At 42.1% G+C, this 16,312-nt stretch overlaps 1 protein-coding gene across 3 annotated transcripts in view; it reads left to right on the top strand.

Annotated features, from left to right (window-relative positions):
* LOC107549660 (zinc finger protein 609-like) overlaps positions 1–15,521 on the top strand; it is an 86,978-nt gene extending 71,457 nt beyond the window's left edge. For all 3 annotated transcript variants that reach the window (XM_016230832.1, XM_016230834.1, XM_016230833.1), the window contains 6 exons: positions 5,318–5,405; positions 7,064–9,383; positions 9,585–9,993; positions 10,081–10,416; positions 12,593–12,671; positions 15,446–15,521. In XM_016230832.1, the coding sequence (XP_016086318.1) occupies positions 5,318–5,405; positions 7,064–9,383; positions 9,585–9,993; positions 10,081–10,416; positions 12,593–12,666 (3,227 nt within the window). In that variant the 3' untranslated portion in view covers positions 12,667–12,671; positions 15,446–15,521. The remainder of the gene's footprint in view (positions 1–5,317; positions 5,406–7,063; positions 9,384–9,584; positions 9,994–10,080; positions 10,417–12,592; positions 12,672–15,445) is intronic.
* Positions 15,522–16,312: the final 791 nt, after the last annotated feature.

A 16,312-nucleotide genomic window follows, 5' to 3' on the forward strand; every position in this document is an offset into this window, starting at 1 on the left:
GGCCAGCGGTTGAGACATTAATGGCTGTGTGTTTTGAGGGGACAGCAAATTTACACTGTTATACAAGCTGTACTATATATATATATATATTGCTTCTAGTCTTTCTGTTTTGTCCCTGCGTTCAGGCAAATCCCAAATTAATCAGACACAATAACTTCTAAAACACCCTTGAATATGGACTCTTTCTGAGCTTGAGCTTTCGTGAGTGACTTGTTAACCTGCCTTTGTCTTACCCGGTCACACCGATGCCCTTTTCCACCCTCTTTCTCTCTATTTGACCTTCAGCCGGTGAAAAGAGGTGCTATGGGAAAGGCGGTGCCGGGTCAATGCTGGGGACCTGCAGTCTTGCCCCCTCCCCACACCCAGCGGGACACAGGTGCAGATTACGGAGACCATGCTTGCCCATTAATGAAACTCTTTGCGGGAGAAATTAGACTGGTGACCCAGGCGGTGAGGGCCTCTATGCTTCCCCCCTTTTCTCTTTTGGGCTTGTTAGTTCTTTGTTGCCAATAGGATACTCTTTGATGGGGCTATTGGGGGAAGGTTGAACTAAGGGGCCTGAAGCAATGGCGATGAGCCCTTTATTGCTCTGAGGCAAGGGCGCTGGGTGGAAATGAGATATAAGATGACAAGTGGACTGCTCTTTTGGTAGAGGGGTGGTGGGATCAGACTTCCATTCTTCCAGTCACTGCCAAGGTTCTCTTAAAGACTAACCCAAAGAGAGTACTCAAAGCCTCAGTCTCTGAATTCACCATGTTTGTTTTTTCTCTTTAAGGGATCTGCTTTTTTCAGTCCATTTGATCTTGGGGATTTTTCAGGTATGATATAAAGGGTTTTTCTTCTGTACATCAACATCCAGTCTTTTTACGCTATCGGCTCCCCATGTCAGTTTCATGTAATGGAGCTTGTGGTTATATGTAAAAATGCTACCTGCCCTTTAAACAAAAGCAAAAACAAACAAGAGCCCTCAATCAACTAGCGTCAATCATTCAGGGCTTTTTAGTGTCTATTTCTTAACTCGGTGAGACAGCGGGCTCATCTCTTAGCCCCGAAAATGAGCCTGCAGTCTTAGTTTGGACTTGTCTGGCACACCAATTTGCTTCTCTTGGCAGCTAGGCAGCACAGAGGTATGCAAAACAGCCATTGAGAGCCCCGCACAGCGAGTGGGAAAAACAGCCAAGGCGAGCACAATGAAGCAAGTGCTTTCAGCTTGTTCGCCTTCACGTTTTCCGTGATCCACAGACTTGTAATGATTCATCCTCTCGAAATTTCACCAGTTAAGAGGAGTACAGTGAAAGTTTGGGCAAGCTCTTGCAAAATCAACAAACAATGACATGGCGATGGCTGCAGTGAATCTGTCACGTAGAATCATCTCAAAGTGTCTGATTTAGCTCAGCGTGCTTTGGCGCGAGTGCTCCGCTTAGAGCTGCAGTTTGTTGCAAACCAAGTGGCATTAAGATATGTATTCTTGTTTGTCGATCCGTGCAGATAACCATTTGCAGAATTGCAGATTGCATAAGATGTAATTGGCATAGAGAGGAGGGAAATGTGTAACGTTGAAAGAATTCACCAGATAAGTGGAACCAACTGCCCAAGGCTCCCTTCCCCAGAGAGAGGGAGAGAGTTACAGCTTGGTTAATGATTGGGCAGCTTTCGAGAGTGAATAAACGGCTGCTTCATGAGCAGATGGAAACAAGGTTGGGGTTTATGTCTCATTGTTTGTAGCTAGTTCCAGCAGCCCTCCAACCCCCAGTTCTCATCGCCTCGCTTGCCTTAATCTTCACAATTAGGAGCGCTGTCTTAATCTGTCTGCGACCAAACCTGTGAGAATGCTAAGATTTACAGGTTATCTGTGACTAATTACAGATGAATGAAGGCATAGGGTGTGGGGAGGTTTTTACTATGCTATGTTCATAGCACTGTGAAGTGAGGGATTGTTTAAGACTAGATTGTATTTCAGATTTCTTGTTTGTTTTAAGGCATTGTGTTAAAGGCTTAGTTTTCTTGGTGTAGCATGCAGAGTTTTGGTTCTCAGAATATTCTGAGAATGACAGTTCTTCGGATATACAAAAATAAATAGTCATTAGAGGACATATTGTATGATTTGTCATTAGGTTGTCACAAGACACTCCCCTGCAACAATTGCTATGTTTCCATTCAAATATGCGAAATTATGCGCAAAACTAGAATATCGGATAAAAAATTTGCGAATAAAGCAAATTCCATCCATTCCATAAATGTCCATCCAACGAGTCAAAGACAACAAAATCGTCACCTCCTGATAAACTGGCACTAAATATCACTAAGAAAAGTAGGAGAAGCAACTGAATATAATAATTTCCATATATGATAAATTACTTGCACCTCAGAGTGAGCAGACGAAACAATAAATGCGGTTATTGTTTTTGGAGGTGGATGCCTGCTGTTTGGGAACACAGTCGTGTAAGACAATTATACAGAAATACTTTGATGACAGACTTTGCTCGGGCATTTCAGAACGAACAAAACAACATTTCAGATGCTGTGCAACGAGATCGGTCCGCTGGTTAGTCAAGTTATCCCGTCCCATCGTGCAAAGTCATATTACTTTTTTGATGCGCATGGAGGAATTTATTAGGTAAATGTGTTTCCGTCATAGTTTATGCTCATTTTTTCTTAACGGATCAAACTTTTATCCTACTCAATTGTGTGCAAAAGCTTTTTATGTGCATTTTTAGAATTTATGTGCATCTTGGCATTTCCATCCAGCGGGTATTTTTTTTTTTTTTGCGATATTCCAAAATGCACATAAAAATAGGTGGATGGAAACATGGCTATTGTGAAAATGTTTTTGTTTGTAAAAAAAGAAAATAAATTTCTTAAAACACTTTTCGGTTCCCAGAAAAATAACCAAACGCTAACATGAGGGAATGTTCTATGTTTGCTGGGAAGACCGTTTGTGTTTGGTAAACATTAGGAGGCTGTCGGTCTGAGCAGGTCAGGGCTTCCATTTACAGAATTAATCACCTACTGTGGAAATATGAACCATGCGGGAGAATGCACTCTCTCTTAGCTTATAAAAACTAAAGTAGTCTGCAGTAAAGGTCTCCGGTGCAAGGGTGCAAATGTCTTTTCAAAGCTGACGACTAGTGCTCAGGTTTCGTCAAGAGACTTGCTGACACGTAGAGGTCACTGGCAGGGAATGCGAGTTACGCACATACATATTCTCTGTACATCGTGGTGTTTTCCCGTTGGCTGTGTGGCACACCTGTGTCATAATACTCTTTATTATTTCTGGAAGCGAGTACACACCTGTTTCCCAGCCTGTACTGTACTGACTGTTTCAATGTGTTTTAATGAGGCTCTGAAACCGAAAGAATCAGACAGGGTTCCAATTACAGCTTCCTTTTATAGGGTGCTGGAATAAGGTCCTTGCGCTGCATGCCATTTGAAATAATATTATACGTTTCAGAAAACGACACTGAATTGGCAGGTTGGTTAACTTTGCAATTCACCTTGCCACGTCGGTGGTCCTGGGTCTGGTTTCAGTGGTAACAATTGCCATTCCAACAACAGCTGATGTCATGCTAATTGTTAGCAGATGTAGTGGTATTTTTTTCAGTCTCATACAAAAGGCCAATTATCGACATTTCCCATTTGGAGATACGATTCAAGTATTCTGCTCAATTTCCCCACTTGTGTCATTGAGATGGAATGAGCGCCGTTGCAGTGGCTGCTCACAGTTGCCAGTTGTCAAGGAAACGCAGCGTGAAAGGCAGAACTAAACACATGGAGGGTTTTTGTCTCCCTTTGCAGTCGACTGCGGTGTGAAATTTTTATTGCCTGGCACCTCTTGATAAGCTGTTTTAGAAGCAGGCAATTGATGCCCCATTGCGAATAGCGCCTTGCAGCTTGAAATCAAACAGATATCTCTTGTGTGCTTTGTCAGTCACAATGAGAGGTTGCAGAGGCTGTCCTCAAAAGCACCATAGATAAATTTTTTGTGGCGTTTAGGAAGGTCAGTTGCTTGATTGAGTGTGTGCGGTGGAATTGCATTGTGGGTGGCTGGGGAGTTGTAGAGGTGTGTACCGTCTTCCAGGCACTTGATGTTTCCTGATACTATATCCTTCAAAAATGATAGCTGCTGCCACCTGGTGTTAACAAATGAGGTTCAGTAGGTGTAGGCTAATTTCCTGTCACTCTTTTGGCACTCTGCATCTCTCAATGTCTGGATTTTGTTGTGCTAAATGTCAAGCAGATGGCACACAACCTGCAGGAAGCCGAGATTGAAGTTGACAGATCTTGGGAACGCTGGATGAGGATGATTCTTTTTTGATGGGTTCCAGTTCAAAACAAACACAAAATATTTATGAGTCCCTGCATACTGCAGAATTGTCAGATGGAGGACATGGGCTGACCAGTGTTCCCCACCCCCCTTTCTTTTCCTCTCTCTATTCTTTACTTCCCTCTGCATATTAATAGGTTTTTGTGCACCCTGCTGTTCCTGTTGTCTTTATACAGGAGGTGTTCTAAATTTGGACATCTGTGCTGAGGAATGTAAAATCAGCAGTATACTGTACTTGTGCCAACAAGCACTCATTTATCTTATTTGCCAACTCTCACTTGTGTAGATCAAGAACTAGGCTAATGCTTATTGCATACAAACCTACCCTAGTAAAATGGTAATATATTTAAAATACATTTATTTCATATTAAGTATAGTTCAAAGCCATTAACATAATTTCTGACATATCGCTTGAGACTTACTAGTAAAATTATAATAAAACTTTATTTGGGGTACTACTTGTGCACAATAATTTGTATGATCTCTGAATAATATCTGTCTTAAAATGCAAGATATTTAAAGTGTACATGAAGTATGCTTGGAATAGTTCCACTTTAGCACAATCAAATATATTTCAGTATATCTTTAGTTGGACTTCAGCACTACTTCAGCACAATTAAAGTGCATTAAGTAGAAAATTAGTTGTTCTAATTTAGCAGACTGTAAGTATACCCATTTAGTATACTAAAAGTACAATTGCATGGTATTTTTATTAAGTACATAAATATGTAAATTCATTTGTAGTATACTTAGCATGAAATAAACTGATTTCAAATACATTTTAGTATATTTGGGTCTAAGATCCTCAAATAGATCTTTGACTTGAGATGATCTTAGTTGTAGTTTTGTCCTTATTGGTGATCTGTTTAACAGATGATCGCAGTTTGCTAAATGGTGCATTCGTTCAGCTTAAGTAAAAGAAACCATCAATTGAGACTTTATTATGTTTCAGTAGTTGAAGTCTTATTTCCTATATTGTTGTTTTTTCTGCAGGTATGCTGGTTGTAAATGTTACCTGGAGGAACAAGACATATGTGGGCACACTTTTAGACTGCACTCGACATGACTGGGCCCCCCCACGGTAAGCCTATGCTGTTATTTTTTGTAGGGAAAATTCAACATAATTTTCAGATGCATATGTACAGCTTGTTATGAAACCAGTCCCTATTAGAATGTGACACAGCTTTGCCAAACAAATACAGTATGATGTTAATTTTTTTAACAATAGATCTGTTTGAATTCATTCTGGCCACTACATACTTGACCCTCTCATCATCTCCTCTGGGCTTTTGTGTGCTGCCATTGCAGTAATGATGGAAACATTGGAGGGTAATGTCTCAAAATGCCCCTCTGCTGACACCCACTTTTTGAAATGCAACATCATAATGGAATTGATTTCTCCTAACCCCCCCCCCAAAAAAATTTTTTTTGTTTTGTTTACAGTACAGACACTCCAACACTTAGCTATGTCTGTTTTCATGCTGTATCCTGCCCAAGGTCAGATACCAGCGCTGCATGGCACAAATCATTTGCTGTACATAACGCGGTGTACATTTAAGAGACTCTGCCTCAGGAGGTACCTTGTAATTTCTAATCGTAATGTTTCAGAAAAGGCTGTATTTCCATGGTGCACTTTATCTGCTGGCTGCAGGAGTCTGCAGGCAAGCATTACTAACACAGCATTAGCCCCTGGGAAGAGTGTCAAAGATGATGTAGTGCATTCATATAGGAGTGTTTCTTCTGTATTTTTGCTTTCCAGTCACAGCTGCTTTGAGTCACATGTAGTCCCTGGAACAGGTTAAAGCAATTAAATGCAAAAGTCATTCCTGTATTTTTTTTCTTTTTACTATCACCATTGCTGAAGCCTCCGTTGGCAGATCTGACACAAACTCAGAAGTGACAGTGATGATTTGGGTGTTAAATTGTGGTCCAGTTAGTTAAAGAGGGGTGACAACTTGCAGAACTGTACGCAGTGACTTGATGCACCATCTGAAAATCAAAAGACTTTTGATTGCAACATGTCATGAAATTATTGTATAACCAACAACTGAAAAAAGACCATATCTTGTTCCTTCTAACCCCCAATTGATGAAAATGCACATTCCTATTTGACAGACAGATTTTCTCCCGTTAAATCTATCTAAACATTTCCTATCAGCCTATGATATATATTATCTTTTCATTCTGCTGAGCCTTAAAAATCTCAGTCCTGTTCTGTGGACTGGGGGCCCTGAGGTAGCTTCCTTAACTGCTTTGCTTTACCACGGTTTAATGCCTGTGCTTTGATCAAGTTCTCTGGTTGATCTTGCTTCCGAGTCTGTGCCTTATCTGTTGGAGGATGTTATCACACTGCATCTAATCAGCAACCAGGTCACCCTGGCTTAATCCTGCAACAGTGTGGCACTGCATGCAATTCATCAGAACAAGCATTGCTGTCGAGATCAGGGATAACGAGAGGATAAAAACACACAGCACGTTGCTGGCTCTCCAGGGCCCACTGGAGAAGCACTTATAGCATCCAAATGGAGAGGCTGATTTAGAACAGAGGCCATCTCTCTTCCGAGAGAATATCTGCAGCACTGTTAGCACCCTTTGTGGTTTGCAGATAATTGTGAGAGGTTTAGGTGGAAAAAGAACAAACAGTGCTTATTTATTTGATTGATGATAATGAATTCATTGTCAATGGAAAAGTTATTTTTCATATAGAACTGATTTTTTTTCCCTCTTCTGCTTCCTCAGGTTCTGTGAGTCACCCACAAGTGACCTGGAGATGAGGAATGGCCGTGGACGGGGTAAAAGAATGAGGCCCAATAGCAATACGCCAGTCAACGAGAACAGCAACTCTTCTGATAACAAAGGCAGCAACAACAGCAAGACTCGAGCCGCGTCCAACAGCAAAGGGCGACGGGTTAGTCAGAATTCCTCTGAGCGGCGCACCCCACCAAACAGCAACACTGAGGATGTAAAAGCTAGTCCTTCATCTGTTAACAAACGCAAGAACAAACCTGTCTCAGACATGGAGCCCAATTCCAGTTCAGAGGACACTAAGGGTAGTAAACGTATGCGAACCAATTCAAACAGTGGATTACCTCATACTGTTCTTCCCCTCTCCAACGTCAAAGCTGAATCCTTGCTTCCCTCTTTGGATCGCAACTGCCCCTCACCGGTGCTTATTGACTGCCCCCATCCCAACTGCAACAAGAAGTACAAGCACATTAACGGCCTGAAGTATCACCAGGCTCGTGCTCACAATGATGATGGCATCAAGCTGGACATAGATGGTGATAGTGAGTATGGTGAGGACTCCACTTTGCACCCAGAGCCAGGCAGTTGCAATGGTGCATCCATTTCTCAGAAGGGATGTGCGTCTCCTGCACGGTCAGTCACCCCCAAAGGCAGAGGATTTGATGCGCAGAGCCCATCACCGTCATCAGGAAAGTTCAGCTCCAAGCAGCCTGGCAAGAAGAAATCAGAGGCTGAGCATGACTCTGGTGTGCCCATGGATGGCTGTGAAGATGGCCCATGTCTTACAGATGAGACAAGCAACGATGGCATTGATGATAAAAGAGGTTTGGACAAAGCTAAGAAGTCTGGCAGTGGTTCCAAGGCAGACAAGCTAGCTCAGAAGGCAATGAAGTCTGCAAGGCCCCTTGTTCCTTCCTTACCTCCACAGCAGTTGTACGCCTTACCAACCTCTAGCTTCCCTGCCCCCAATTCTGGCTCCTCCTCCAGCATGGGCTCCGTGGTCCAGTCCATTAGCAAGAGCCCCCAACTAAAAACGATTCAACCCAAACCTGCAGTAATGGGAGATCCCTCTATGAACCCAGCCTTGGGAAGCTCTAAGGACAAGAAAAAGAAAGATAAGAAAAAGAAGGAGGGTGGTAAGGAAGGAGACAGTCCAAAAGCCCCTGGCAAAGGAGGGAAACCTGAAGAAGGTAAAAGCCCATATTCTGAGAGCTCAGACCAAGGCAGCAAGAGTGAGGGGCTATTAAATGGATCCACAGATCCACATCAAAGTCGGCTAGCCAGCATGAAAGCAGAGGCGGACAAAATCTACAGCTTCTCTGATAATTCTCCCAGTCCTTCTATAGGTGTGGCCAGTCGGATAGAAAGTGGGGGGATGGCGCAACCTCTCACTCCACTTCATGTGGTTACCCAAAATGGGGCTGATAACTCTTCTGTGAAGACCAACAGCCCAGCATACTCCGACATCTCTGATGCAGGGGAAGATGGAGAGGGCAAAGTGAAGGACAAGTCTGAGGATCAGGCAGTTCGGGAAGGTGCCAAAAAATCCCTGTTCCCATCCCAACCACCAAACAAAGACTCTTCTTATTACCCAGGTTATGAAACGTACTACTCGCCCAATTATGTCAACCCAAACCCCAGTCCAGGAGTTTCTAACACTGTCACATCATTCCAAGATGTTGCAGTGAAGGTGAAAAAAGAAGACCCAGAGCCTGGGAATGACAAGGGAAAATCAGAGCCATCTGAAGATCGAAAGCCAGAAATAGTTGCATCCTCTCAGCAGCCACCGCAGCCTTCAGTCATTCAGCAGCGTTCTAGCATGTTCATGCAGCCCCTCTATTACAATCAGTATGCTTATGTACCTCCCTATGGCTATTCACCTGATCAGGCCTACCATAACCACCTGATGAGCACAAACCCAGCTTACAGGCATCAGTGTGAGGACCGGCAACGGCAAGTGGCTGAGCAGCATCGTGCTGCAGAGAAGAAATCAGAGGCTGCTCAGAAGGATAGGGAAGCATCCATGAAGCAAGAAGAATGGAAGCAGAAAGCTTCGGTTCCTCCTACCTTGTCTAAAGCGCCAAGTCTCTCAGATTTGGGCAAACCGTCCCCACAGGGCAAGCCCAAAGATCCATCGGATCCTGGCAAGTCAGTCATTATCCCCAAAGGAGAAGATGGCAAGGGACAGACCCAGCAAGGTGAGGGGTTGAAAATGAAGCTAAGTGAAGCTGGACATCATGCGAAAGATGAGCAGAAACCAGGCCTTGAGTCTGGGAGATCGGCTATGGAGCAGGCAATGTACATGTACAGACAGGTATGAAACTTAAGATGCCTCGAGCATTGCTTAAACATTTTCTTTCTGCAATGTAGTTGTTGAATCATTTTCATCACAGTTTTAACCTTTATGGATTTTTTTGAGAAATGTACAACTCTTGAGAGTGACATTTTCATAATCCTCACAATGCACTTATCTTTCTTTCATAATGGGCATTTCAAACTCTACTTTCTTTCCCAGGACCCAGACTCTCGACTGTGGCCCTACATTTACCCCAGCAAGTACCCCGATGCTCAGAAACAGATTGATGAGGAGAGATGGAAGGAAGAGAGAGAGCGGGATCGTGAGCGTGAAAGAGATCGGGACAGAGACCGCGAGAGAGACCGGAAAGGCAAAGACGGAAGGCTGCGTCCTAAAGACACTCCCTCCAAAGAGGAAAGCAAGGAAGGGGCCGAACCACGAACTTCGTCTGCCTCAGAGGAGCATAGAGTTAGCAAAGATCCACGAGCACATATGCAGTTTTCCTCACCTCTGCCGCAGCACCAGTCGTATATGTCTTACATGCACGGATACCCCTATGGCCAGGGTTATGATCCCAGCCATCCGGGATACAGGGGGATGCCTACTGTCATGATGCAGAATTACCCTGGTAAGTCCGTTGTAGAGCTAACTATAAACCACAGTATTTAATTTTACCTTATATAAAGGGCCACTATTAATTTCACCCCTTTCCTAGGGTCATACCTGTCACCAGGGTACTCTTTTTCTCCATATGGCAGTAAGATGCCACCTGGAGAGGAGGGTGAGAAGGCTCGTGCCAGTCCTACAGTGAGTGGCAAGTCTGCATCTGAGTCTAAAGCTCTGGACATTCTGCATCAGCATGCTAGCCAATACAAGAGCAAATCGCCCACGGTGGGTGAAAAGATGCCCCATGAAAGAGACAGAAGTGGGAGCGAGAGGGAAAGAGACAGCGAACGTCCGAGATCTTCGCCCTCTCAGAGGATCATGCCTTCCCACCATCACCTAGGCTATCCACTACTCCCAGGACAGTATGACCTGTCCTATGCTACAGGTAAACTATAAAAATAGCTTAGGGTGTACTCACACTAGGCGTTTTGAACCGTGCCCGAGCGCGTTTGACCCCCAAAGCCTGGTTCGTTTGACTAGTGTGATCGGTTCGTTTAGCCGTCCCTGGCTCGCTTGGAAGAGGTGGGCCAAAGCACGGTTCAGTTGGACTCGGGCGCAGTACGCATATAGTGTAAGTACTCACCGCGCCGGAGCACAGAACAGCTACTATTTTGTGTGCGCTACTGTCATCATTACGACCACAAACATTCTATTACTAGGGGTGCTCCAATTGATCGGCTACCGATCACTATCGGCCGATAATCGCTTTGGGATGTTTGATCGGCGGTGTCTAAAAAGGCAGATCTCATAAACCAATCTAAAGCTGATGACACGCCTGCTGTGAGAGATTTGGCATGACATGCAGCGGCACTATCGGTCTCTGTTCGGCACGGGTAAAATAATTAAAATGCTGAAGGTGAGGTGCAATTCATATTTCTTCATTAAATGACTTCTAAAGTAATTTGAAAACTTTCTGTGAGACATAATTTCACAAACAGCGTGAGTGAATCACCGTGCGCTCTCTCTCAAAATGCGCAAATGGCTTCAAATCACACATCGCGTCTTTATAAGCGAGCTGCATGCAGCACAGTTGACACAGGAATTTTCACTTGCACAATCGAGGCAGTGTTGTCACAAGTTTATAAATTGCATTTCTTTTTAATACTTGCCAGTGTTTAACCATTCAGCGCTCGCGCGCTCTCCTGGAGACTGAGTGCTCATGCACACTCAAGCACACACGCATAACGCCAGGTTCACACATACTCCGTTCGCAGTGCATAGGCCTATGTGGTATGTATTTATTCCACGCTCATGTTAACGTATTTTAAAGCGTTCACACTGCACACGGTTGCGGTCCAGCAGTGCGTTCCATAAGCAGTCTGCAGCAGTGATTGATTCCACACCAAGTTTGCTGCACGCGCTGAACAAAAGTGACAGCGCATGTTTTGCGGTAAATATGAACATTTTGTAATTACACCATAAATGCATATATCAAGACATTCAACACATATGGCTTTTTGGCTATGTTTAAAGGAAAAGAGCACTTTTAAATAAACAAGGCAATAATAAATGGCATGGCACTCGTGGAGGTAGGAAAACAAAGTTCTTTATGAACTGCAGGATTGCTTGTAATGAAGTTTTAAATGCAAAAAAATGCAGTAGAGCTGACTGTTTCTGTCAGTGGTAAGTTTTTATTTAGAATGTTTGATAACGTAAGAAAAGTATTTTAAATGTTTTGCCACTTGCTTGAGAAACTGTTTCGTGCTGTGTGTAAGCTATCGTGCAACAATTGCACAAGTGTAAAAACAAAAATGCACTGCATGATTGAACATTTAGGTAAGATAAATATATATATTTTTAAAAAGTCTAAAAAATGCTCCCCTCCACCCCTCAAATTAAAAAAAATCCCCTCTCACAAGAGTCACCTATAAGAGGGAAATTCCCCCCATTTTCAAAAATGAAATTCAGGCCCTGAATAAATGTCTAAAATTCCTGATTGGAGTATTTCTATAAATAATTCTACATGATAAAAAATAAGGCTTTAAAAAGATTGGTATCGGTGATCGTATCGCAGATACTGCTCTCTGTGATAGGCCTCAAAAATCCTGATCGGAGCACCCCTATCTAGAACTATTACTACACTACACTTTTCAATTAATTCAAGTATATTTAGGCTTATAACTGGTCTGGTTCTCGCCTTATTGATGAACAGGAATTGTAGTTTGCAAGTAAAGCTGCAAATTATTTAATTAACTTCAGCTGTCTTCGTAATAATTCTCTTGATACATATAAATAAGTGAAAATTGCTGCACGGCATAAATTATAAATTTATTAAGCAGAATCTTAGCGAAAGTGGTTTTCTCCGTTATCTCGTACATTATGTAAGCATGCCCCGGCCCAGAATGTTTATTGCAAGTGTGAGTGCAGGTCAGCAGGGGAGTGGGGAGGGGGGACAATCGCTCTGTAAAATCAGTGTCAGTAAAATCAGGGGTGTTCTGTAAAATCAGTAAAGGATTTTCATGTGTTATCACAGAAGCTGGCCTTGACCTCCTGGCCTCCTGTTTTTAAAAGTAGTCTTCAGAAACACTGATACATAATTAAGGTGTTTCTCCATCTCACAGGTATCTCCTCTTCCGCCATTGTTGCCAGTCAACAAGCCTCTGCCCCCTCGCTTTACCCTCCAGCACGGAGGTGAGAATGGTAAGAAGATTTTACTTTATGCATTAGGCAATGTAGTTATATATACAGTATTTTCCACCACTTTTAAATATCTGTAGGTGTTTTAGCAGCAGAACCATTATTTTGGCAGAAAGTCATTGTTGCTTGGTAGATTCAAAATATTTAAAGCAAATTGTGCTTTAAAAAAAAACAGACAATCAAATAATCATGATTTTCTTGAATTTTTCACTTTCATCAGACTTAAAGAATTACATTTGGGTTTTTTTTTCGTTTTCTTTTGTTTAATGGGCCATCATAACAATGCATAGTGATAAACAACCATATTTACAATTTGTATATTTCCCTAAAGTATTTTAAAGCATGCAAAAATGCTATGAGGGGCTTCCACATACATTTAGGTGAATCGTTCAATGTGTTTATTCTTTAAACTGGGCCGTTTGAAAGAACTTGAGCTGCAGAAATGAATTGAACCTCCTAACTCATTTTTGTTGCTATTAAAATGTCTTTATTATCTCACAAACAAGCCTTGGCACAAGAAGTGGATGTATAACTAGGCTACTCCCATGGTCTTTAGAAACTTAATGGGCAATAAAAAGCATATTAAAATCATCACAATATTCACAATGCAAGTTAATTTTATATTGCTAACAAAATAATATTGATCGTCCAGCCCTAAATTTTGACTGATTCCCTGGAATTAAGTGCTGTACAGTCTTTGCTGTCCTCTAGTGGTCAAAATCTAAAACAATTCCCAAGGCCTTTTCATACTTGACTACAATGGCTGTTTAGTCACATATAATTAGGGTTGGGTATCGTTTGAATTTTATCAATTCCGATTCTGCTTATCGATTCTGATTTGTTTAGATTCCAATGTGATTAAATAATGATATCAATTATTCTCTTTTTTGCAAACCATTTATTGGAGCTGAATACCATGAACAAAAATCAACAGGCTACATAAAAACTGGACTCTCTAAGAACTGTTTGTGTGCAAAATAGGCAAAATTTTATCATAATTCTGGATAAATTTTTTAAACGTGTTTTTTTTTTTCTTTCTTTTTTTCCCAATGGAAGTTGTGGATCTCTCATAAAGAAAACATATTAAGACAACTAAACAAAATCACATGTAATTTATGAATAAATGATTTAATGACTCACTCAAGATGTACTTGTTTCATTACTGGATGAATCAGCGTTCTTGAACGAATCTCTTGTATGATTCAAAGACAAATACATTTTAACAGCTCCTTTTCGCCACCTACTGGCGTAACAATGTAATCGATAAATCTTCATTTGAAGTGTCAAATTACTTTCAAAAGGTGATTTGCTCTATTTTAATCACTACCCTACATATCAGAGTTTATATCCGAACTATAAACTTTTATCCCATTGCTTCTGTGATTTGAATGTTTGTAACAGAAATAATGATACTGTGTGGTTGAAAAGATTGTGAAGCTGTTTCATTCATGACAGATGACAGCTGCTCTCTTCAGGTCATCGGCAGCTCGAACGCAGATTTAAATGTTCAAATTAGAGACCAGCACGGGACGGATTTTTCAGTCCCGCTCCCGCAAGATTCTGTCCCGCACCCGCCCGCGACATTCATGTTTTGTCCCGCTTCCACCCGCAATAAAAGTATACTATATAGATATTTTTTCAGCACATCAAAGAAATTTACATTAAATGGTTCTGTAACATCTCCTAAAATCCACAACATCCCAGCATAAATGCTCCCGATAAAATATTTGTTATTTAGGCTAAGCATCAACATTCACAAACCACTGTTATTTTTAAAAGAAAAGCAAACATGGGCTGCTGCGTGCATGGTTTGGCATGGAAGAATGCCAGCAGCGCTTCCTTTATTATCACTAAAAGCTGACATCTCAGTTCATCGCGATCTCATAAAGCTCTGTTATAACACAATGAACATGTGCACACTGAATCACAATTCACAATGTCTACACTTCATGTGTTAAAATGAGAGGATTCGTGAGCATGCAATTTCAGCACTGCAGTGAGTGGATTCTAACTTAATCACCTCTGATTGGCCATTGCGTTCCAGAAAAAATAAACAGCTGAGTCTGTGATTGGCTACACTGCGCAACCCTTTAAACACGTGTTATAAATAGAAACTCTGCCTAGCTAGCGCGTGTTAATCATTTTAATGTTATTAGTTGTTCTTTTTGCTTTTGTGCAACACATAAATAACCATTTATATGTGTAGCAAGTTTGTAGATCGGGAAGGAAGAGGCGGGAACTGGTGAACGTTCAAAGAAACTTTAATAAAACAAACAAACACAAAATAGCGCGACAGCCCCTCGCGGACGACTGTCGCGCACAAACGAAACAAAAACACAAAATAAACTCCAGGCCTGGTCCTCCCTCTTCTTTCACTGTCGTCACTCCTCCTTTTTATCCTTCCGGAGATCCTCAGTGGGACTCAAGACCGGTGAGTGGTGCAGGTGTCGCTCATTATCAATTACTCCACCGGCCTCGCTCCGTTCCCACGGCTCTCGGCCCCGCCCCCACTCGTCACAAAATGTTTTAGACATTTTATGTTTAGATCATTTATATTTTTCAGGAGTCCCGCAAATCATTTTATTCTCCCGCATCCCGCACACACACAAGTCTCTTCCCGCCCATCAGCCTGTTGCGTTGGGTCCCGCGGGAGTGCAGGTCTCTAGTTCAAATCACACTGGTGTGATCGTTGATCGTGGATTAAGTTATCTATCATATTTGAAAATACATAATGAAATGAAAATATATATTCAGTTTTATTCTCATTTCCATTCTAGGGAGAAGTAACTGGCCGTTCTTCTGCAGACATGTGACTGGTTCACATGAGGATGTGATGTGGAGCTTATGACATCAGTTCAATGATGTTCCCGATTTCTTTACGGTTCTTTTTTCTGGATTTCCCGGCGTCTTTGACCAACACCATCAGAGAGGAGAAAGTGGATGCCCAGGCTTCTACATACACAGCGAACTCCACCTCAGGAAGCGCACATCCAGACACCTCCCTCTCTGTGCTGCTGGCTACATACTCAGGAGAGAGGAGACACAATCTGTCTGCAGAAACGTCATATGATGCGCAAGCTCTCTGAAAAACATGGACCTACAGAGTTTGGGAAATCTTGAATGAACCTGGATGCAAAGACATTCTGGAAGTCACTACATTGTGTTTAAAGCATGGGCAAAGCATGGAGTGCTACTGATCTGGACTGCTGCTCTAGAGCCAAGAGGATTACCAAGGTTGTTGTTTTTTACCCCGAAGGATTCCAGCGTCTTTGTTGCCGCTCTTCATCTTCATACATTTACATTCACAATCTATTTGTGGACTATGCAAGTGGATAAGGCTTGATTTTCTTCACTCAGTTCATTCAGGGCAGTAAATTCAAGTTCATGTTACCATTGTGAAGCTATTGTCAACATACTTGAGAGTAAACAGTTCTTTGTTCAAGAGGCATTTTTTTAAACGCACTTCCCTGTCTTTATTGTTCATAGTTATGTTTCTTTCTCATTAATGGATGATGAACAAATCTCTCAAAGTCACTCCATCAGCTTAGCACTGGTCGTTTTGCTGTGCAAATGTTTTGTTCTCAAACGGGCGACTTTGCTTTTGCATTGGTCGGTTCTCGCCATGAATATAGCCGAGGTAGCTC

Source organism: Sinocyclocheilus grahami, unplaced genomic scaffold (genome assembly GCF_001515645.1).
Source record: "Sinocyclocheilus grahami isolate Dianchi unplaced genomic scaffold, SAMN03320097.WGS_v1.1 scaffold377.1, whole genome shotgun sequence".
Lineage (NCBI taxonomy): Eukaryota > Metazoa > Chordata > Actinopteri > Cypriniformes > Cyprinidae > Sinocyclocheilus > Sinocyclocheilus grahami.